This window comes from Aythya fuligula, chromosome 28 (assembly GCF_009819795.1).
Source record: "Aythya fuligula isolate bAytFul2 chromosome 28, bAytFul2.pri, whole genome shotgun sequence".
NCBI classification, from domain to species: domain Eukaryota; kingdom Metazoa; phylum Chordata; class Aves; order Anseriformes; family Anatidae; genus Aythya; species Aythya fuligula.
Window position 1 is genome coordinate 2,435,242 of NC_045586.1, and position 23,287 is coordinate 2,458,528.

General features: G+C 53.8%; 1 protein-coding gene and 1 non-coding gene across 2 annotated transcripts; both read right to left on the minus strand.

Annotated features, from left to right (window-relative positions):
• Window positions 1-6,741: 6,741 nt before the first annotated feature.
• Window positions 6,742-12,350, minus strand: LOC116499573 (Fc receptor-like protein 3). The gene is made up of 7 exons (XM_032204324.1): window positions 12,333-12,350; window positions 10,932-11,052; window positions 10,310-10,567; window positions 9,415-9,684; window positions 8,754-9,038; window positions 7,821-8,090; window positions 6,742-7,067 (listed from the first exon to the last, which is right to left on the minus strand). Exons 1-7 carry the CDS (start codon window positions 12,348-12,350, stop codon window positions 6,934-6,936), a joined length of 1,356 nt encoding a protein of 451 aa, XP_032060215.1. The 3' UTR covers window positions 6,742-6,933.
• Window positions 12,351-13,850: 1,500 nt separating this feature from the next.
• TRNAR-UCU lies at window positions 13,851-13,924 on the minus strand. The gene has a single exon. It is a non-coding gene; the product is annotated as a tRNA-Arg (tRNA).
• Window positions 13,925-23,287: the final 9,363 nt, after the last annotated feature.

A 23,287-nucleotide genomic window follows, 5' to 3' on the forward strand; every position in this document is an offset into this window, starting at 1 on the left:
TGGGCTCCCCCCCCTGAACCCCGGCACGAAACAAAGGCAGCGGCCGGCGGCGGCAAAGGTTGGGGCGAGGGGGTGAGGAATCCCTCAGCCTGGAAACATTGTTCGGGTAACAAAGGCGCAGTGTTCGCTCCGCCACGGCCCCGGATTGCTCGCCACCAACACCGAATTCTCGGCCGCCGCCACCGCCACCCCCCCCCTTGGGTGTGTGTGTGTGTGTGGGGAGGGATTTGGGGGTCCGATCGGGTCCGACCCCGGTGCTGCGGAGCCTGGTGAGGGCACCAAAAACCCTGCAAAGCCCCTGCCCAAAACTTGGGGCCAAACCAAACCCCGCTCACCTCGTGCGGGACACGGGGCAGGGCCACCCCCCACGCGTCCCCCCCTGTCCCTCTGCCACTTATTTCACCCAGGGGTTTATTTATAAAGGTATTTTTGAAGGAGTTGAAGGATAAAAAAAATCTATATATAAATTTGAATTTATATATAAAAAATATAAATTTGAAGGATTTATTGGGGAAGGTGTTTTCCTGCCCGCCTGCCCCGCAGCTGCTTCTTTCTGGAGGTGCCTCCGGGGACCTGTTGGTAAAAAATAAATGAAAAAGGAGGATGCTGAGGGGTGAGCCCCCGGGGGGCTTCATGGCAAGGAGAACGCGAAGGGGGCAGCGGAGCACGAAGAGCTCGGACTTGGCAGCGGTGTCGGCGGGGGGTGTCCGTGAGCAGTGCCCCCGGGACCCCCAAATAGCGCCCGAGGAGCGCGGCGACGGCCCAGGCAGGGCAGGAAAAAGCAAAGTTTTCCCCCCAGGGGTCCCTCACAGCGCCCCCGAGCCCCCCCCCGACCCCTGCAGACCCCCCTGGGCTCCCCCTCCAGGAGCCTCCTCGACTCCAGAACCCCCTCCCTTGCCCCCCAGACCCCCCAGTGCCCCCCTCCAGTGCCCCCCACACCACCCAGACCCCCCAGTGCCCCCCTCCACAGTTCTCCCCCACCCCCAGACCCCCCAGACCCCCCAGTGTCCCCTCCATGGCCCTTCCCCACCCCACATACCCCCCAAGCCCCCCTCCCTTGCCCCCCAGACCCCTCAGTGCCCCCCCAGTGCCCCCCCTTGCACCCAGACCCCCCAGTGCCCCCCTCCACAGCCCTTCCCTGCCCCCCTGACCCCCCAAACCCCCCTCCCCAGCCCCCCAGACCCCCCAGTGTCCCCTCCATGGCCCTCCCCCACCCCCAGGACCCCCCAAGCCCCCCTCCCTTGCCCCCCAGACCCCTCAGTGCCCCCCTCCACGGCCCTCCCCTGCCCCCCAGACCCCCCAACCCCCCCTCCCCAGCCCCCCAGCCCCCCCAGCGTCCCCTCCACGGCCCTTCCCCACCCCAGAGACCCCCCAAGCCCCCCTCCCCAACCCCCCAGACCCCTCAGTGCCCCCCTCCATTGCCCCCCCTTGCACCCAGACCCCTCAATCCCCCCTCCCCCACCCCCCACTCCCCCCAACGCCCCCCTCCAGTGCCCCCCCACCCCCCAAAACCCCCCCAGACCCCCCCCGTGTCCCCTCCGTGCCCCCCCCCCCGCCCCCGGGCGCCCCCCAGCGGGCAGCGGGGGCACCCCGCAGCCCCCGGGACGCCCCGGAAACCGGAAGTCGCCGCCGTCGCCCAACCCCATGGAACGCTGGGAAATGTAGTTCCCTCCCCTCCCCGCCATTTCCCACCCCTCCCCGCGCATGCGCAGAGCGCACCCACCGCGTGGCACCTTTCCCTGCGAGGGCTTTGGCTTCGGCCCGCGCTGACGGAAATGTCCCCAAAACGCCGTGTTTTGTCACAATAAAGCTAATAAATAATAATAAAATGGCACACGCAGCCCTGCCCCGCTGCCTGGGGGAGCCTGGCAGTAACGGGAGGAGTGGTGGCTGCAGCGTTGGCCCACACTGACTGAAATGTCCCCAAAACACCACGTTTTGTCACAATAAAGCTAAAAAAAGAATAATAAAAGGGCACAAAGCCTCTCTGGTTGTTATATATGGAGTGGTAAAGGAGAGAAGCGGACCTGTGCACACAACTGCCCCTTGCTGGCCAGCAGCGGCGCGTTATAGGGAATCATGTCCTTAGGAACAAAGACTGTCCTGGTCACCTTACAGCTTACTGTCCTTATTAACAATCGGACAGTTTATGATCCTGAAATATGGGACCAAACTGAGGTCAAGGTGTGGGACTCTGCACCTAAAAACTACAGGGTTGCAGTGGGATTGCTGCTACAGCCATTGAAAGCTTTTGCTGTTACGCCCCTTGTTGACCTGAACGTGCCTTTTGACCCAGGCACTATTGATTTGACCCAGGTCCTATTGGGGCACTTTTTGGGGTTAGGGTTAGGGTAGGGCTTTGAAAAGGAGATGGATATGCTTTTCTTCCATCCGGGAAGGACGGGATACATAAGGCCTGAAGACTGAGTTGCTTGACAACTTAAAGCGAGACATATCGTTCAAAAGGAATGGAAAATGGAGACTGTTAAGTCATGGAACTTAAAGGATTGTTTGTTACCTTTTCTGATTTTACATATGTGTAGGAGTACTTGAGTTTAGTAAGTTATGGAACTTAAAGGATTGTTTATTACCTTTCCTGATTGTACATATGTATAGGCATACTCGGGTTTAGTATGTAAAGCAATGTTCTGTATATTTAGAATGTTTGATGTTCGTGTGTGCGTGTTGGTGGAGCGTAGACTCCCCGCACACCCAGCGCTGTTTACTTGCCTTTTATACCTTTTAGAAATATTTGGTTTATAAATATGACAAAATTCAGATTGAGTTGAGACTTCATTTATAACACTGGCCAACCTGTTCCAGTGTGCAGTGACCTGCAGGGCAAAGAAGTGCTTCTCCATTTCTATAAACCTTCTGGAGAAGAATCACCAAGGCCAGGCTCATTAGTGTTGACAGTTTTATTGACTTTTGGTGCCATTGGCACCCCAACCCTGATCTTTCTCCTCCTCCATCATGAGTGAGAGAAAGAAGGGGTCGCTGGAATCATCGTTTCCTTCCCTGGAGGTTTCTTCGTCCTCTGGTAGCACGTCACGCAGCTCCTCCAGGAAGGCTTCTGCAATGGCCCAATTATCCATCATGTCCGGACAGATTTCTTTGTCCATATCATCCCTGGCTTCCCCAATGCTGCTGCTGCTGCTGCTGTCAGTGGAGCTCTCCCCCTCATCGGTGTCCAGAAGGACATCCTCCAGTTCTGGCAGCACTGGTGTCAAGCTGAGGTCGTCGAAAACTTCTTCCACCAAATTGGAAGGGACGAAGCCTCTACTGCCGTCTGTCCGCTCTCCTATATACCAGCCATCCTCATCCATGTCCCCAATGACATAAACAAACTGCCCTGCCGTGAGGCGAAGCTCTAGCTCCGGATGCTCGTTGGGACTATCAGCAGGGTCATAGCTGTACAGAGCCAGGAATTTCCGAATCCTTGCTGGTCCTTGTTTCAATGAAGCCTGCAGGTCGAAAGGCTGCTGCCAAGTTTCCGCTTCTTGGCTCTCTTCCGCAGCGCCCTCCTCTGCAGGCAGGCAGGGTCCTGGGCTGTCTTCTGCCGGTTGGGATTCAGAGGTGGCTGGGTGGGTAGGCAGAGGGGTAGTGGCAGGGCTGGATTGCTCGCTTTGCAGCCGCTGCAGCTCCTCAGCGAGCAGCTTGAGTTGTCCGGTTTGATGGTGGCACCGGTCTTCCAGGTCGGCCACCTGGGCTCGCAGCATTTGCGAGGCTTCCTCGTGCTGCCTCTTGCCTTCCGCCTGAGCTCTCTGCAAGCTCTCGAGCTCCTCTTCTTTCTTCTGGAGCGCCAGCTGTGTCTCCAGGTGTTCTCTCTCCAGCTGTGGCCCTCTATCTGCAATTTCCTTGAGCGCCTTCAGCTGGCACTCTGCCTCTCGCAGCTGGGCCTGAAGCTCGCTGACCTGTTGCAGGGCAGAGTTTTGCTCCTCTGCCATCTGCTCGACCTGCTTCTTCAGGTCAGCATTTTCAGCCTGGACTTCCATGGCTGCATCCAGCTGCCTTCGGAGGCGAGAGTTTTCTTCCTCCAGTCGTTTTTTTTCTTCGCTCAGCTGCATGAACTGGGCAAGCAGCACCTCCTCGCTCGGGCTGGGGGCACTCTCACAAGGTGGCAGTGCCTCAGCGGAGCTTTGGCTGGATGGAGGAGGCCCTGGAGTCTTGCTGGCCTGCTGGATGGTCTTCAGCAGGGATCTGCATTTCTCCTCCAGCTGCTCGGTAAGCAGCACCAGTTTTTCTTTGGCTTCCTGGAGCATCTGGAGCTCCTGGTGCTCTTTCTTGGTTCTCGCCTCACTCAGGAGGCATTTCTTTGCCTCCAGGGCCTGGCGTTGCTTCTCCAGGCTGCTCAGGGCTCGCTGGAGGCGGGCGTGCTGCTCCTGCACCCACCTGAGTGTGCCTGGCAGCACCTGGCCTTCGTTGGAAGGTTCTGGAACCTGCAATCACCAAATCAGAGAAAGGGTTGGGTTGGAAGGGAGCTCAACGCCCACCTCATTCCAGCCCCTGCCAGGTTTGGGGCCCCCCCAGCCTGCGCCAGGGCCTCGCCACCCTCCCGGGGAAGGATTTCTTCCTTATACCTGACCCAAACGTGCCCTCCTCTGCCTCAGGCCGTTACTCTGAGCCCCCCACTGCACTCCCTGACAGAGTCTCTCCCCAGCTTGCCCATATCCCCCTCTAGGGACCTTAGGCCAGTCCAAGGTCTCCCCGGAGCCTTCTCCCCCCCAGCTTCCTCAGCCTGTCTCCTCACCTGGACGTGAGCGTCCTTCACAGGGCGGCGGCGGCTGCTGCCCTTCTCGGAGCCACAGCTTTCCTTGGCTCCCTGCTGAGGTGCGTCCTGGGCAGGCTGAGCCCGTGTTGGCGTCTTTGGCTCTGCCTTGCCCAAGGACCCTTCTCGGCCCTTGGTTCCCTGGCCGTCCTCTTGCTCGTCCTCGAAGCCCGCCACGATGTACTTGATGAAAAGCTTCTTCTCCAGCTCCAGCTCATGCTGGAGCTGGCGGATGCGGGCGGGCTGGTCCCCATGCGTCTCCCAGCGCAGTTCCTTGAGGACAGCCTGGAGCTTGGCGCGGGCCGCGCTGCTGCTCCTGCAGGGCCTCCGCAGCTCCTCGGCCAGCTGCTGCTGCAGCTCCCGCGCTTGGTGCGTGGCAGCGTCGCGCTCCTTCTGCAGCAGCTCCTGCACCGCCTGCAGCTCGTCCGCCTTCCACCGCAGCATCCGCCGGGTCTCGGTGGTGCGCTGCTGCCGCTGCTGCTCCTGCAGCCGCTGCGCGTCGAGGGCCTGCTGCCTCTCCCACTCGCACTGCAGCTGCTGCACCAGCAGCTGCCGCTCCCTCTCCTCCGCCTCCTTCATTTTGGAAATCTCTGCGGCGAAGTGGCGCCGCAGCTCCTGGTTGTGGAGGCGCTCGGCCTCCAGTTTGGCACGCAGTGCCTGCAGCTCCAGCCTGCGCTCCTCCTGCTGCGCGGAGCTGCCAGCGAGCTGCGCCGGGCCCCGTCGGGGCGCGGAGCGGTTGGGCCCCATGGGTCCCCTTCCTGCAACGTCCCGCACCATGGCCACGGGTACAGGAAGAATTAGGTGAACTCTGACTGCTGTGGCCCTTGGCCACTGACGGTCACCTTCACTGGGTCTGCGAGGGCTAGCAGCCCCTGACCCTGTAGCGTCTACTGCCAGTCGCACCAGTCGCACCGGTGTAGAGACAGCGTCTGCTACTGGCCGTGCGCCTGGTATTTATAGGGTGCGCGGCGTGACCACACAATGGAGGGCGGGGCAGCATGCCCTTATATGGAGTTGGTGGCATGCCTTATATGGGCAGCATGACCTTATATGGAGTTGGGTGGTGTGCGTTATATGGCACATGACCTTATATGGAGTTGAGTGGTGTGCATTATACGGGCACATGGCCTCAAATGGAGTTGGGCCGTATGCCCAACTGGTTTAGGGTTAGTGTTAGGTCTAGAGTTAGGGCTAGGGTTAGGATTAGCTCTGTGCGTTATTTTAGCTCCGCAGTTTAGGATTAGTGTCATTGGTTGTTTGGGGATTAGGGTTAGAGTTATAATAGGGTTAGGTTTAGGAGTAGTTTTAGGGTTAGAGCCACCGTCAGAGTTGGATACCGGTTAGGGTTGGGTTTAGGGTTAGAGTTGGGTTTAGGGATTAGGGTAGCTTTAGGGTCAGGTTTGCGTTTAGGGTTATGGTCATTAGGGTGAGGGTTAGGGTTTTGGTTAGGTTTAGGGCTATGATTAGGGTTAGGGTTGGTTTCCATTGATTGTTACAGACATGGATACGCTTAGGGTTCTTTTGAAAGAGAGAAGGTGCAGAGTCCTGTGTCCTGTGGGGTCGCATAAAGGCTCCCCAGGGGAGTTGAGGTGTACCCAAAGGCTTCTGTTGGGAGCACTTTTTGATGAGCGAAAGTTGCACCGTACCTGTTGTCTAGGGTCCTACTTTGTGTTCATCCCAGTGTTCCGGTTAGGGTTACTTGTAGGGTTGTTTGGAAAGGGACAAGTCGCAGAGTGCTGTTGTGTGTGGAGTTGCATCAGGGCTCCCAGATCGGGTTCATTTCTCCTCTGCCCCCTGCCCCACTCCCCCCCCGTCCAAAAAACACAGAGCACATCTTTGAGCCAACACTTCCCTGGGCGATGTGATGTGCGTGAGCAGCAATTGCACACACGCATATACACGTGCACACAGGTCGTGCTCCACCAGCAGTCGCACAGGCAAGCATAAATCTTCACGCTCAGAAGTGCTTTATTGGGCAGCACATGCAGGAAACCAGAAGCATCTCTATGAATATACGTTGAAGGACAGTGCAGGCCAGGGAAGGGCCGTGGGGACGCTCATTTGGCTGATTTCCATGGTGCCCTTGTGGGTTTGAGGTGCCCCACAAGCATTCTTTCCTGGTGTGCATCTGATACATACGCAGGTGGTCTCTTGGGGAGTCCCACTCACTGCTTCACTCCTTTCGGGTCTTTGCTCCCTGCAGTGAGGATGTGGACAGCAACCAGCCCGGACAGCAGGGACCCCAAGGCTGCTAGCAGCAGTGGTGCTCTGATATGGCAGTAGAAGAGTGAGGAGACACCTGGGAAACAAACACACCCTGAGGACTCAGGTAAACTTGGAAACACCACGTGGGCCTGAGGCTGGAATTCATGGACTTCGGAGAATTACCCAGCCAAAAACAGGGAGCCTCTGTTAGCCATGCTACAGCACTAAGCCCTCAGCTCTACCACCAGCACCACAAATACACTCATATCTCCATCTGGACCTCAGCCAGTCCTGTGCGCCCAATGCAAGGACTCAGGAACAGAGAAAAGCCATTAGGTGACGTCAGCACTGCTAGATATCAATTAAACCATCTTCCTTTTCATACGGAGAGGACCAGCACGTGGCTGGAAGACTCTCTGGGGGCTGAGCCACTCGCTGGCCACGTGCTGGTAATGTTCTGCGCAGCCCAGCTCCTTGGGCTCAGTGTACAGGACTGGCCTTACAGGTGGGGCTGGGACCAGCTCTGCTCCTGCCCCTTGTGCAGCCACGTGAAGGTCGTGCCAACCGGTGTGGAAAAGCTCAGGTTGAAGCTTTCTCCAGCCATTACCACCAGCTCTGACCATGACAGGAGACGGTGCGTGGCTACGGGCCATAAAATGTTCTACAAATGCTCTTCCATCAGCTCTGGTGCCCAACCTACTGTAGGAGGCCCCTCAAAATCCCTGTTTCTGTAGCCATCCCCTTTCGTGGTGCCCTCTGGGGAGCAGTCCTGGGTCTCCTCCTCCCAGCAATGTCCCCTTGATGCCAGCCCTGTGGTGCCCAGCTCAGCCTGCACGATGCCACTCACCCACAACCGTGACCTGCAGCCGCGGGCTCTGGGCTGGGACATCCCCGTTGGAGGCCACGCAGTAATACTGCCCGTCGTCGTCTCGCTGGGCTGACAGGATCTCATAACGGGTGCCCTTTCCCAAAACCTCTGCAGAGCCCTCTCGGTGCCAGGAAAAGGAGATGGATCCCGTGCCTGCAGCCACCGAGCAGCTCAGCACCAGGCGCTGCCCCTCCATCACCTGCCCCTCATGGGGCTGCACGTCCAGGGACACCCCTGAGATGGGGACTCCTGCGAGATAGGGGGGAGAGAGGAAACATACTGGTTTCCAGTATAGACATTCCCAATGAAACTGGGCTTTTTTTTTTTTTTTTTTTTTTTTTTTTTTTCCAAGCAGTGAATGACTGGGAATGCTGGGTGGCAGGAAGCAGAAGGAAGAAGCGCTGCTAGGGAAGCAGGTGTTGAAAGAACCAAAGCCAGCGGGACAGCAAAATCCCAGCCCCAATAACTGAGGTTTTTCAGGATATTGGGAGTGGGGGGGGACGAACAGTTGACGACCCAACCCAGTGGATGGCCTGGAGCAGGACAGGCTGCCTCCACACCGAAAGGGAGACTTCTGCTAAAGGAAATGACAGGACTGAGCCCTCAACACGTCATGAGGTGAGAAAGTCCCGGGGTCCAGAGAGATGAGACAGGATGGAGACGCAGCGTGAGAGAGAACAGAAGTCATACCCAAAGGGAAACTGAAAACAAAACCCCAAAACCACACTGTGCCAGCAGCAGGACCAGTGGACAGCTGAGCGTGTAGCTGCAGGCATGAGAAGTCTGGGGTTTTGTAAAGTGGCATGGCTTTATGCCAAACCCCACAGCCTCCACACGTCTCTGGGACCCCCTCAGGGGGGCTGCCCTTCCCTGCCTGCACCCCCACCGGTCCCCAGCCCCCCAAACACTCACTTCTGACAGCAATGGGGACCTGGGCGCTCTGCTTCCATATGCTGGAGTTCTCTGCCCGCACCTCACAGAAGTAGGAGCCCGCGTCCGCCAGCCCCACCATCGGCACGTGGTACTTGGAGGAGGTTTTGGGGCCTTGAAGGACCGTGCCGTTTCGGTAGAAGAGGTACCAGAGGATGGTGTGGGGGCTGTGGGGGCTGAGGTGCGTGACACAGCTCAGGTTGAGGGGGCTTCCCTCAAGGGTCTCCGCTGAGCTGGCCACTCTCAGCACCGGGGAGGAGAAGAGCTCTGGGGAAAGGAAAGAGGGTTTTTGTTCTTTCTTTTGAATTGGAAGGTATATACAAACCCTCCCCGGGAGCTGTCAGGGGGCATCTCCTTGGAGGGAGCTTCTGGGGCTGCATCGCTGCTCAAGATGCCAGAGGGAAGGGACAGTCATCCCACCCCACCAGAACAAGGCTGCACGGGACCAAGACCCCAATTCGGGTGCAGGGAGCATCCCAGAGCCAGGGTTGGATGTAACTGGCCAGGTCTCTGTGGTTGTGGGCACGGGGTTCGAGTTAATTCCTGCACTGGTAGCATGGGCCTAGCTCAGCCATCATACAGAGCTCCACACCCTCTGACCCTGGGAAGATGGAAGGCCCAAGGACTCCCAGGAATTTCTTACCTCTGATACAAACATGTAACTCTTGAGATTCCCTTTTTATTACTGACAAGAAGGAGTTCATCTGTCCCGTGCAGCGATACCTGCCGCTCTGGTGGGTCTCAGCCCGGGGGATGCAGAGCTGCTTGTCCGAGGCGTAGCGGGTGGTGATGTCTGCTCCATCCCTGAAATACTGCACTGAAGTCATGCTCCCCGGCTCCCATCCCCGGCACTGCATGCACAGCAGCTCGCCCTCGAACACCGCATGAGACGGGACCTGGAGGATCAGCCAATCTGCACGAGACCCCAAGAGCAGTTGCTGAAGGTCCTGCACCCGGACTGGGGTAGTCCCAAACATCAGCATGGAGCAGGTGATGAATGCAGTGAGAACAGCCCTGCAAAAGAGGACTTGGGGGTACCGGTGGATGAAACACTTGACATCAGCCAGCAAAGTGCACTCACAGCCCAGAAAGCCAACCTGATGCTGGGCTGAACCAAAAGCAGTGTGGGCAGCAGGGCAGGGAGGGCACTGTGCCCTCTGCTCTGCAATCCTGAGACCCCACCTGGAGCACCAGAAGGACATGGAGCTATTAGGGCCAGTCCAGAGGAGGCCACAGGGATGGCCAAAGGGCTGGAACACCTCTCCTGTGGAGGCAGTCTGAGGGAGCTGTGGCTCTTGAGCATGGAGAAGAGAATTCCACGATTCTACGATTCTAGAGATTCTACGATATAGAATCTCTACGATTCTATAAAAGAGATGCATCGTGCAGAGATAGGGAGGCCAAAAGTCCCCAAACCCCAGCTCGTGGTGCCCCAACACCAACAGTAGTCTTCCTTATGCTTACAGGAGCTGCGTTTGTCCCAGAGCGAAGCCGTGGAGCACGGGCGAGCAGGGCTCACCCCAGGTCATGTCACTCACCGTAGGAGACGATCAAGGTGATGGGGTTGCTGGACACGGAGCCGGGGCTCTGGCACTTGTATCTGCCCGTCTGTTTCTGCCTGGCGTTTGTGATCCTGTACGTGTCCGTGTCCGTGCGTGCCAGGATCTTGTCATTGTGGTACCAGGTTGTGGGCTGCTGCCCGGAGGGCTGGGAGCCCCGGCACCGCAGGGTAACGCTCTCTCCTCGAAATATCGTGCTCCAGGGGGGGTCCATGGTTAGCAGAGCCATCTCTGTGGCTGCGAAGGTCCAGGCAGGAGGGGACGTGAGGGCAGGACAGAGATCAGCACATTGCTGTGTGCGGCAGGGAGCCCCCAGCCCTGAGCACAGAGGTTGGGATGGGGGAAGAAGGCAGGACCCTGCTGCTGACTAGGGTTTCTAGGGTGTTGGTGGGGTTTTGGGGGGCTTTGTCTTTCAGAGGGTCGGCTGAGCTGGTGGCTGGTGCTGCTCGGGGCCCCTCAAGATAGGCAGCATGAGGAGGCACAGCAAAGCCATGCCGTGCCCTGCTGCCGTGTGTGGGGACGTCCCTGCCACCTTCTTCAGCAAGAACTGCCCAGGGCCCCATGGGCTCTCACCAGAAACCTGCCAGCAAACAGGACTCACCAGCAAGGCCGAGGACTTGAGCTGAAAGGAGGAAAAGAAGGGATGAGCACCACTGGGAAGCATCTGCCAGGCATTCTGCAGCACCCCTGTACAGAGAGGAGTGAGCCTGCCCTTGGACGTCCTAAAAGCCATCCTAAAAGAAAAGTCTTGGCAAGATCTGCCAGGTCGCCGAGACGCCCACCAGCACCTCCACATCACCCCACATCACCTTTGCCCTTGCTGATGCTCACTGGGTCCCTGTGGCTTTTTTGGGGACACACGTCCATGCCAGCAGCCCCCAGCCCCTGCGGTCGCACTCACCCAGGAGGAGCAGGGCTCTGCTCCCCGCCATCCCAGACTGGGGGTCCAGAGCTTGGTGACTTCTTCCCCTTGCAGAGGGCAACTGTGATGTCCCCTGCGTGGAGATGCTTTTCTGAGAAAAAAGGAAGGAAATAGTGTTTGGTTTTATCACACCTATGCAAAGAACCAACCCCACTCACCGGAAGCCTTTGTGTTGCTATAATGTCCAGTCCTGAATGACATTTTTTTTCCCTCCACACCCCACTTAATAGCAGAATCAGGGCTCACTCTGTCCCTTGAAACCACAGCCTCATCCAGCCCTTGCTTCATGCAGCCCCTCTGAGATGCCTCCTCTGCTCCCTAGGGAGACTCCAGTCCTCCTGGGTGACTGTCTGCATTTGCTGGTTTGTTGTTGTTGTTTTTTGTTTGTTTGTTTGCCCGTTTCTTTATTTCTTTTTCCCCCAGAGAAAATGAGCCGCAATGGATCCTCTTCACATAAGGCTTTTTGCTTCAGTCCTTCCCCAGTGTCTTGGAGTCCATCCATCACCCAGTGGCAGGATTCTCAAGCTCTTCTGAGGTTGTATTTGCAATTTCTTTGACTCTTTCTCTGTGCTGGAGGTCAGACACCAATGGGAAAGAAACAGGCAGGTTTCTGCTGCTTGCCCCCTGGATGGATCATGTTGAATGGGTTGTGAGAGGCACGGGACAGTTTTGGGACCCATGGTACCACTCAGCTTCTTGTGGAAGCCACATTTCAGCACAGCTGCCCCGAAACATGCGAGAGCAAGGTGCAGACCAAGCTAGCCCTGCAGTCTTTGCCTGGATTTTATGATTTTATCATTTGAGCACCATTGGCTTTGGGACACGCAGACTCAACACACAACCCAATGCACCAACACAACCCCTGACCTTGAAGCTCATCTTCATTAATGAAGCCATGAGATAAGGTGTGATGCAGGGAGCCCCTCAGCACCTCCCAGAGCCCTGCAGAGGACAGACACAGAAGGACAGACAACAAAATAAAAGCTAATTCTGATTTTTGGCACCGGCTGACTTGCTATGAGGAATTTGTAAGCTTGGAAGGAAGGGAACAAGTCAGAAGGACCTTTCCCTGCCACTCACACAGACGGGATCCGACATCTCCGACAGCCCTGTGGGAACTGCTCTATGAAGCTTTCGGGTCAATGGCTGGGGGCTGGCACGAGGTGATCTGTAGAGGTCCCTTCTATCCCAACCATTCTATGGTCCCTCCTTCAACCTTCAGCACGTTGTCACCTCAAAAAAAATGCTGCGGTAGCCTGGAAAAGTCCGCTAGCAGCTCCTGTTGAAACCCAGTCAACTACGAGCCCCAGCTACAACCGCACGCAGCTCCGTTTTCTTTCTCAATGCTTATAGCGATTATTTATTTATAATTTATTTACGTGAGATTATATACTCATGGCTTCGAACACCTGTGAAAGAAGAAGTCAATTTGCTACGTAGGATGATAAATTTCCGTGGGGCTATGGAGGTGGTTGCCAGTAAACACAAATCTTCTGTATAAGAATATGAAAGTCAAGAGCACTTCCAAAGGATTTCTATGAGGTGGGAACTCAGAACACGGACCTACATTTTTGTTGACCTACATTTGAAACAAATGACCGTGTCTATCAAAGGAAGTCTCAACGCGAGGCTCTAAACCGCTTCCTGACCACCCGATTTCTACTGGAAAGCACAGTAGTTTTCTTAACAAGGCATCAAAGATAGGGCCCATGAGCAGTTTGGGGGGAAACAAATGGGGTAAAAACATCAAGGCATTCAGGAACTACCAAAAGGAATGAGGAAAGGGGAATAGGGTGCAAGAAACACACCTTAGATGGGGGGTGCCTGTACACCAGTGCTCCTAGCATGGGGAATTAGTAGGAGGAGTAGTGAGGTGGGCTGTGAACTGGCCGAAGGGAAGAAACCAGAGGGTTGTGGTCAATGGGACGGAGTCGAGCTGGAGTCCTGTATCTGGTGGAGTCCCTCAAGGGTTGGTACTGGGACCAGCGTTGTTCAATGAACTTTCCAGATACCTGTATCAGAAGGGGGGTGGTTAGTAGGTCGAGAGAGGTTCTCCTCCCCTTCTACTCTGCCCTGGTGAGACCACATCTGGAATATTGCATCCAGTGCTGGGCCCCTCGGTTCCAGAAGGACAGGGAACTGCTTGGGAGGGTCCATCACAGAGGCACAAGAACAATTAAGGGAGTGGAGCATCTTCCTTATGGGGAAAGGCTGAGGGAGCTGGGTCTCTTTGGCTTGCAGAAGACGAGACTTGGGGGCAACCTTATTAATATTTATAAATATGTAAAGAGGGAATGTCAGGAGGATGGAGACAGGCTCTGCTCGCTGACATCCAATGATACGATGAGTTCCTGCGTGACCTGATCTAGGTGTTCCTGCTCTGGCAGGGGGATTGGACTAGATGATCTTCCAAGGTCCCTTCCAATCCCTACCACCCTGTGATTCTGTGACACACAACCGTTATGAGCATCTGCAGTAGAGACGGTGCCGTGAAAAGTCATTATCTCCCCTCTCAAGCCTTCAGGGGTGTTATAAACGTGACGGATTGGTATCTATGATGGAACATGCATAAAATAAAAGAGACACCTGCCTGGAGATCATCTCTGCCGGGACTCGAACCCGGAACCTCTGGATTAGAAGTCCAGCGCGCTCGTCCATTGCGCCACAGAGACCTCACCATGAGAGCAGCATCGGCACCAGAACTGAAAAATCCCGCACCCCCTGCATCACCGGGGCGTCTTGACACCGCCGCATGGCACCGAGGCGGCACAAAAACCTGGTGCCCAGATCCATCTCCCTTGCAAATCGACATCTCTCAGCATCCCCTCCTTTCCCAGGGACAGGCAATAATTCTGGTTATGATCCATATCTCCCTCAGCAGCAGCAGGGATGCAGCAAAAACCTGGATGTAGGATCGTATCTGCATCTCTGGCAACCTTTCCGCAGCATCTCTCGCTCAACCGAGGGCAGAGCTAAATCCTGGAGTAGAGTTAATTGCTGCATCTCCCAGCGCATCATCACAGCATTCTCATCGCAGAAGCCAAGAGATAAAGATGAAAGCGGATTTAGCTTGTGGCACTGAATGCTGGCGGTAATGAAGAAAGCTCCGTTTGTCACGATGAAAAATGGAGAAACCTGTGGTTTAAGCAGAGAAGTAAAAGAAAAAGCAGCCATCGTATTTTAAGCAAGCTGTCGATCAAGGCTTTAATTTTTCTCTAAGTGTATCTTCCACTGGAAAAATTTTAGAAGGAGACAAAACAAGAGGAAACATTCTTTTACATCCTTTTACATCCTCTGAGTTACTACACAATTGATCAAACAGTGCACACGATTCCTTGCTGTGACAACCCACGTTCTGCATTTCTAAACTGCGTGATTTCTAGAGTACCATTTACTCCCAAACACACTCTTAATTAGGGAAAAATTGGGCCATGAAGTCATGCGGTGCTATAGAAAAGAGGCACGGCAGTAACTACCTCAGCACATCCCAGGTGAAACCAAAGCATTTGTTTTTCCCATTACTGGAAATGGGAATTACTGGATGTTCTGGGGCTTTGAGAGGGTTTTCGGTTACTTTGATGAGTATTTTTTCAGTTGGCAAAAGGGCAACCGAGGCTCTGAAGGGCAGCAATGCAAAATGTTGGTGGGACGGGTGGGAAATTAGTACCACCATTTTTCCCGTTTTGCTCTGATTTTCCCTGGAAGAAGCCGAAATCTTGCTCCAAGCATTGGGAAGGAAGACAGGGGTTTAACCTCTATCAGACAAAACCCCACCTGCTGCAAGAGATACCCGGTAAATCAATAATCCTTGAAATAAATTACTCTGTAAACCAACTGCAGTGCCAGTGTAGTGCTGTAACCCCACGTGTACCTTGAGAAAGCATTAAGTCTAGAAAACACCGATCTGCAGGGTGAGTAAAGGCAGAGCTTAAAAAATGCCGGATAATAAATCTTCGACAAAGTAATAACGTGCTGATATAAAGCAGCAAAGAGGAAACAAATCTCACACAGCCCGTGGCTGCACCGTGTGTGTTCCTCATGGGAGGACAGGACACCAACCAACTCTTTTAATGCAGTTTTGGGAGGCTACATCCCCCAAATTGGAGGATGAATGAGGTTCAAAAGCCTTCAGCGCTCAAGGCCACTTTCCACCATCCTTGCATCTTCACCATTCTGGCCAGTCTTCGCCAAGGTGCTGCCAGTCCCTCCGTCACCTCCACATTCAACAAACTTGGAAAGAAGAAACTGGAGCGAGCAGCCCAGAGGCCGGTTACTTTTGGTGCCGGGGGATGCCGATCCCCCTTTCTGTGGGAGATGACGATGAAATTCAGTTTGTTGGGCAGCATGTTTTGAGACCAGAGCAATACTCCCATTTAGATACAGAGACAAAGATGTTTACAATGTCGGTTATAATGCTACGTGGTGTTCATAAATGTCCCCAGCATGTAAGGGTTATGGGAGGCCAAAAGCTGCAGGGGGTCCAAGCAAAGCACAACTCAGCCCCCAGCTCATCCCCAGCTGCCTCCTAGCATCAATTTGCTGTAGACGAGAAGAACAGGAGCCACAAACAAAGATGCAAGGGCCCAGGGTGAACCAAGATAATTTACCACCTGATAAACAGCTGGGAAAAGCCTTTTGGAAGACAAAGCCTCAAGGCCGCTGAAGCACGTCTCACCCGTGCAGCGACAGCACCTTCCATCAAAGTGCTCCAGGGCAGCATCGTCAGTGCTGGGAGATTCAAAAATCTCTTTGCACACCTCAGTAAACAGCACAGAAAATCCAGTTCACCCCCCCATTATTTTTTTCCAGCCATACCAGCAATACCCCAGCATGCCCAAAATGCAGCCAGGCACCTGGTGCTTGATTTGGCCACCACCTCCCCCATGTCTTCAACCCTCTGCAGTGTCTTTCTGCACAGGACTGGGTCTGGGACCACTTAAAAGGCGTCCATCAGCATTTTGCTCCCTCTGATAATAAACATCTCATCACGAGACATGGAAATTTTTGCCTTCAGTGCTACGGGCTGGTGTTGGTGGCTGTACTGAGACTCGTGGACGTGGCCACAACTCAGCAAGTGGCTGATTTTCCACAAGCTTACAGTAAAATTACAGCAGATGCTCTTTAAGGGCAGCTCAACTGTAATCTTTTATGACCAGGATGTGTACAACCATTTGATTTGCATTTTGCAGGAGTTAATCCCAGCAGGAGTTACTTTCACATCCCAGATAAGACAGATGAAACAAGAGGGCATGACCGGCTCCTGTCAGGGTGCTGAAGCAATAAGCGCCAGGGCGAAACGAAGCACCTGAGCAGCAGAAGACAAGAGCAGATATTTCTGGGGAGCAGGCTGGGTCCCATCCCCAAAGCAGAGAAGTAAAATTGAGATCGGCTCAAATGAGGGCCCGAGCAAAGATACCTACAGACTAGTCTTGTGTTTGCCATTGTGAAAATCATGGTGGCACTGAGACTCTAATGGCACACAGCAAAAACTGAGCATAGACACAGACTAAAAACCACCAAGGTAGTAATAGGAAAAGCAGATCCTAGCAGAACCCCCAAATCCAATACCCTTTGCCTAAGGAGCATTTACTTCAAGTCTGTGGCTCTCCAGTCCCCCTTTGAGCCTATTTTTCAGATGGAGCAGAGCAAAATGGCCAAGAGCAGATAGAGACAACTGCGAGAATTACCTGGGTGCCCCTCATCATGCCACCACCCACAGCAGCGCATCCTCAACAGGGATCCTGGATGTGCAGCCAAGAGAAACTTGGAGCAACACAGCTGCCCAGCACGAGCAGATTTTACCCAGCACATCCTCAGCTGAGATCCCCAAAATGTCTGCAGGAGGGAGGGCCCTCGTGGGCTGGGTGTCCAAGGCAGAGCGTACTCCCGCAGGGTAAGCGCTGCCCCCTGTCTTGCACCACCAAATCGTTTGGCCCCAGCTGGGGTACCCCAGCTCTGCTCTGCTCTGCTGCCAAGTTAGCTGGGGCTGGAGGTTTTACTGAGCCCTCCTGGTCACCTACTCCACCAGCTGTCCTAGGACAACGAGGTCTGGTTGGCACCCCATCCCTACTGGCTTGGCATACCTGTGAAAAGCGGATTTTCGTTCTCTCTTGGGCACTGGGAATGAAGCAAATGCTGCACTTGGGAGCGAAGCCACCCAGGAAGCAGCAAGCAGCCTGTGCAGAGCTCAGCAGCTGCTGGAGATGCTCCCCCACGTTAGCAGCTGGAGATCAAGTCAGGCAACAAAAAGTTTCCTCCCATGGCCTGGTGCTGCGCAGTTGGTGGCACCACAAGCCTACAAGCAGAGGAGCTGGGAACTTGCAGACCTCAGGACTGGAAACACAAACAGCAAGGATAAAATCCTTCCTTTTGCCTCCCTCAAAGGACTTTCTAAAGCTTGGTATTGCACCACGAGCAACAATATCAGCTTGCGCACGTGCTGTGGGAGGATGCTCTGATCCTCGCATCCCTCACCCTGCGCTACTGATCTTCACGAGGTACCCAGGCCAGCAGAGCCGTGACAGAGTGCCTGCAGAAACACTCAAAGAATCCGCTAGGAAGCACGTTAAGGTGTGATCCCACCGTTACCCATCAAGAAATGCCATCTTCCACACACACGCATGGTTATAGACACGTGCCTGTGTTTCATGTGCAAATTCCATCAGCAGGATGCTGCTCCTGAGAAATCTCTGCCCCACAGTCTGCAGTATCAATACTTTGTTCTGAAGCACCTAAAGGAGAAACCAGTCCCTCTGTCCTATTCCTTACAGAAAAAGGGGATCAGCAAGCTCTGCATACCACTAGCACCTCCAGACCAAGAAAACTTCCAGCTGTGGTGGAGATTAATGCCTCCAAGAGGACCCAGTCGTGCCCCTGCCTATGTTCAGGGCCCATTTTAGGGCTGGTGCAGGGCACTGGAGTCTCTCCCTGTCCCGGAGAACACCGCTCTCTAAGCACCACGCTCTTTTTACTTGACCAAAACAAATTTTTCCCCCTAAAACGACTCCTTCGGCAGCACATCGCCATCCTCCTGCAGCACGGCCAGGGTTCGTGCCTCAGTTTCTCCTGAGAGCTGGCTGCGCCGGGATGACGAGGGGACGACCCCCCGCGACCCCCAAACTCCCAAAGGGGGGGGAGCACGGCGGGGGCCACCCCCCGGGCTCCGAAGCAGCCCCAGGACTCCCCAAACCTTGCCCATCGCTTACCCAGGCCCTTGCCCATCACTTACCAGCCCAGCCCGCGGCTCCCCGGCTCTGTGCTTCCCCCAGCTCGCTGCTTTGCCTTCGTCCCTCTGCAGCCCCCTCCCCATCTCCGGCCGTGCTCCGAGTCCCGTCCCGTCCCCTCGCTTCTCTGCGGGGACCCCCAGCGCTCCCCAAGCCCCGGCCCCATCCCTTTTCTTTCAGCCTCCAACTTTTGCCACGTTGCTCTCCCCGCTTTTCTGCTTTTTTTTTTTTTTTTTCTTCGCTCTTCTGCCTTTTTTTCTCCGCTTTTCTGCCCTTTCCTCCGCTTTTCTGCCTTTTTTTCTCCGCTTTTCTGCCCCTTTTCTCCGCTTTTCTGCCCTTTTCTTCGCTTTTCTGCCTTTTTTTCTCCGCTTTTCTGCCTTTTTTCTCCTCTTTTCTGCCTTTTTCTCCGCCGCCCCAGCCCGGCTTTCCGGCCGCCCACTTTCCCCCCCTGTCCCTTTGTCCCCTCTCCGCCTGCCCTTTCCGCCTGGGCGGGTGGCCCCCGGCGGCCCGGAGTTTCCATGGGGATGGAGGCGGCCTCCGGGGGCTCTCCGGTTGCAGGAAAAAAGCACAAAGAGAGGGGGGGGGACAGCGTAAGGACGGGGGGGGTAGCGAGGGGGACCCGGCAGAAGGGGCCGGTGGAGGAGCGGCCGCAGCCGGGTGGGCGCAAAGAGCATCACTGCCCGGCTTTTTGGCTCGGATTCACGCTTCTGGCATTGTTCTTTTTCCCTTCCCGAGGAATAAAAAATGGTCCCGGAGAAAGGAGAGGGAGAAAATTGCCGAAAGGAAACAGAAAGGCGCAGCTGCTTCTGCTCGGCACCCGTGTGCTTATGCCAGGGGCTGGTGAGGCTGGGGAAGGGGGGGCTTTGGCCACCTCCAGCAAAGAGGGTGCAGAAAATCAGTTTGGCCTCGGGGGCAGCAGCAGCAGCACATCCAGATCACCACATCCCATATTAAGCATCCGTCCCCATGGAGGGGATTCAAGTGTCACTGATTCGTTGCAAAGCAAAGAGGAAAGTTTGGACGATGCCAACGTTTCTGGAGGCTGGACAGGATTCACAGGCACAAGCCCATCCGTATCACACCTCTCCCGTGCAAATTAATTACGTTATCTCTTACTCAAGGGGGATATTTTTTTATCAGGTTGTGAGTTTGGCTATAAAGGTAATTAACACCAGCTTCCCTTACAGTCTGCTCCTCTCAGCTGCATTCCATCCCTGCCTGCAATAGTTTTGTTCTCTGCCCTCTTCCTTTGGCTCTCCACTCACACGATCCTTGCTGGCAGGCACTGATATGGAGGTGAATCTGAATTACACCCTGCGAGGCTGCAGACCTGTAACAAGGACGGCTTTTAATCTGGAAAGGCACAAAATTCACGTCAAGACACCAGAATGCATTAAAACCACATAAAAAAAATGAAGCAAATTGTAATTATAAAAGGACAATCATTGATTTTGCACTTAATTCTAACAACATTTCACAGTGGTTAATTTTAATCTTTTAGGATTTAACTTTTTCATTAATTATTCAAACACAAAAACAGGCTGACTGCTTATAAGGCCCAAGGAGAGGATGAAGGCTGGAGGGGGGGGTACTGGAAAGGATGGATCCCCAGGTCGCTCTGCACTGACAAATTCAAACCAGGTTGTTTTAACACGAGCAAACACCAGGACTACTGCACAGGGTCAAAGCAAGGTGTGCTCAGCCCAGTGTCTCACCACCACCCACAGATGTTGAAAAGAGGCTGTGAATCCCAGCAAGAACAGAGGGACATTTCTCCAACGCACTCCAACACTGGTTTTTAGGGACCTTCTGAGTCAAAAGTTGCAGAGAGGGTCTTGCATTTTTTCTGAGGATGGATGGTGACACACTGCAAACCCTTCATAGAGGTCTCAACTATGAAACTCATTGCTGCAGCGTGGGGCCCAAAGACCTTCAAGAGGTTGATACAAGCCCTGGGCATTTATCTGGCTAACAGCAAGTATTTGCCTCTTCTGGTACACCCAAACCATGTTGGAGGCAGAGTCCTCAGAGTTCCTCAACTCAGCCTCCCATTCAGGGCTGGATTTCTGCCAGCTCTAGGTGCATTATTAATCCTGACCATATTGTGGATCCCTGACCATAAAAAAATGTCATGGGGAGTCTTAGTCCCATGTACTCCTGCTCTAACATCCCCTGTGCCATGCCTTAGCTGTCCTGTTCCTCTGCGTGCCCACTCGGTGCCACTGTTGCTCCACGTTTCTCCTCAGGAACAAAGCATCAGGTATGAGAGTAGCAGGGCAGGAGGAAAAGGCCATGGCAAGGCAAACACCAGGAAGTTTAGGAAAGCAGAATAGGGTTGGAGACAATTACTGCAGAGATTTCCTACAGCAATGCCCGTTCCTCATGCAACGGAGAGGTGGAGGGGTGCACCATCTCCTAACAGCATGGAAAGCAGAACTTGCAATCATATCGTTGTCATAATTAGATGCTGAATATTAGCAGATGCTTTTTTGGCACCTTGCCTGGTTAATGTTACAATTGAACAAATAGAAACATCATAATGGGATGAATAAACATGAGCGACGTCTGCAGAAGTGGGAAGGAACTGGGATGAAGCAGCTCGTCTCTGCACTGAGGTCTCAGGCCCTGGTCCAGGTTTGACATCACAGCTCCAGCTGTGGCCAGTGCCATCAGGCACCTGTGAGCAGAGACAAGAAGAAATCTGAATCCTCAGAGGGCGTTTTCCTGATCAGCAGCTCCTAACAGGCTGGACCGTTACTTGCCAGCCCCAGTTAGATGGACAATGCAATGATCTCCTCACAGCCCACCCAAACTGCAGCCTGGGCTTCATACAATTCCTATTTTGCAGTGAATGTAAGATGACATTAACTGCTTCTTCCTAAATAGACAGTTTCAGTACCCCAAAGATTTTCTACATCTTTAGCAACAGTTTTAGCATCCGCAACCAGTGAGATATGCAATGCCACTGCAAGGATTCCTTTTCTTTTTGATATATGTCTCTGTATAAAAACCATTCGCACTGCTAGTGCTGCTTGGCTATATAGCTTTTCATTGATATTTGAGCTTCCTGAACAGCAACCCATCTTTCATAGCTTATTAATAGCCACTGCTGCCAACTTCTACTCCCATTTTGAAAAAATCCATGAATTTTCCTTCTCTTACAAGCCAATTGTATGGTTTGTGACTGGAGCTCTCCCGGACCATGGTCATAAAATGTTGTGATAATTTGTATCATCTATGCACAGCTTATAAATCTGGTTTTAATTGTTATGAGCTGTCTCTGTGAGTTACAGAGAGCTGTGAAAGAGCAGGACGAGCAAGGCATTGACCGCGCAGCAAGGATTCAGCCACGCACAGAGCATCCAACCCAACTGTGCTGACAAAGGACCTCCAAGCTGGGCTAGGACAAAGCTACAGCCTTTATTAACGGTGATTTCTAAAGGCACCAGTGATTGCAAGCAGTTGCACCTGCTGACCTCAAAGGTCTGTGCCAGCCCAATATATGCTCCTTGTCTGCAAACTCAAGGAGTTTGGGGAGAGACTGGGGGAAGGCATGCTCTGGATGTGATAATCAAGCCCCGGTGACAGCTCAATTTATCACCAGGCAAGTTTCAGCATTTTGACTCGGGAGAACATTCCCCCTTGTCATTGCTCGCTTTTTACTCCCAATGAAAAATCTCCGATGAGATTCCCGGTGACGGCTCTCTTTGCATTCCTGGCGCACGCTCAGCTAGCCAAGCAAGTCTGTAAATAATTGAGCACCCGGCGTTCCCTTTGCAGTCCCCACCAGAACCAGCTTAGTTTGCTCTCCACAGCAAATATTTAGTGAGGTAATCAATCCCCCCAAAAATCTTAATTTGGATAAGAAAATGAAATGCTTCTCCCTGATCTGGTATCTGATTATCTCTGGCATCCATCCTGCCTTTCTTAGACAGCCTTTCTCAGGGTGCTGTACCAGGAGATAATTATGGAGGATCATAGAAGCAGTTCAATTAACTGCAGCTAATGCTGCTTATTAGCATTTTGCTGGAGCTTTTGGAGTTTTTCAGCTGAAACAGATAAACAAGCTCAAACATTCACATATGAAAACTCAGACAAACAGAAACAAAGGAACTGGGGGGATGTCAGGAAAAGCACAGAGCAGCGCCCGAGCAGTGGGGGCTGCCTGTAAATATGGGCAATGCTGTGGCTCAGTTCTTGAGCTGTGGGTGCAATGCCTGGGCTTCAGCAGCCTGAGCATCCCACCACAAAGGAGCACATTTGGGTCACGGAGCACAGCTGGAAGTCCTCTGAGGACAGCACACAGGTCCTCTGAGTACGTTTTAGGGTCCTTGGAGCAGTAGGTAGTGCCAGCCAAGGTGTGCCTGTGTTCAGACACCCGAAGTTGACCCCTTGCTGCTTTGAACAAGGTTAGTGCCTCTTTTGGAGCCATGAGCTCGGAGGAGGATGCTTCATTTTAGATACCCATCTCCCACCCGCTGGGTTGAGCTCTTGGCGGCTGCAGACTCTACAGCAAATAATGCAATTCAAAACTTGTCAGCCTTTGCTTTCACATCAGCCGTGTCCCCTCTGTCCACTTTGCCTGCTAGAAGCCACTTTGGAGGATCCTACTTTTCATACTAGGAAAGTAAATTCAATTTTCAGCGTCAACGAACCCTGACTGCTTTGTGCTATGTCCATGTCTGTGAGCATAGTCCTTTCACTTAAGCACTTTCCTCCGGTGCACCCCATTCCAACTGAATTTTAGGAAGTGATCAGATGCTGTTGTGCCCTCCAGTTTGTGAGACCAAACACGCCGAATGCTTTTACACT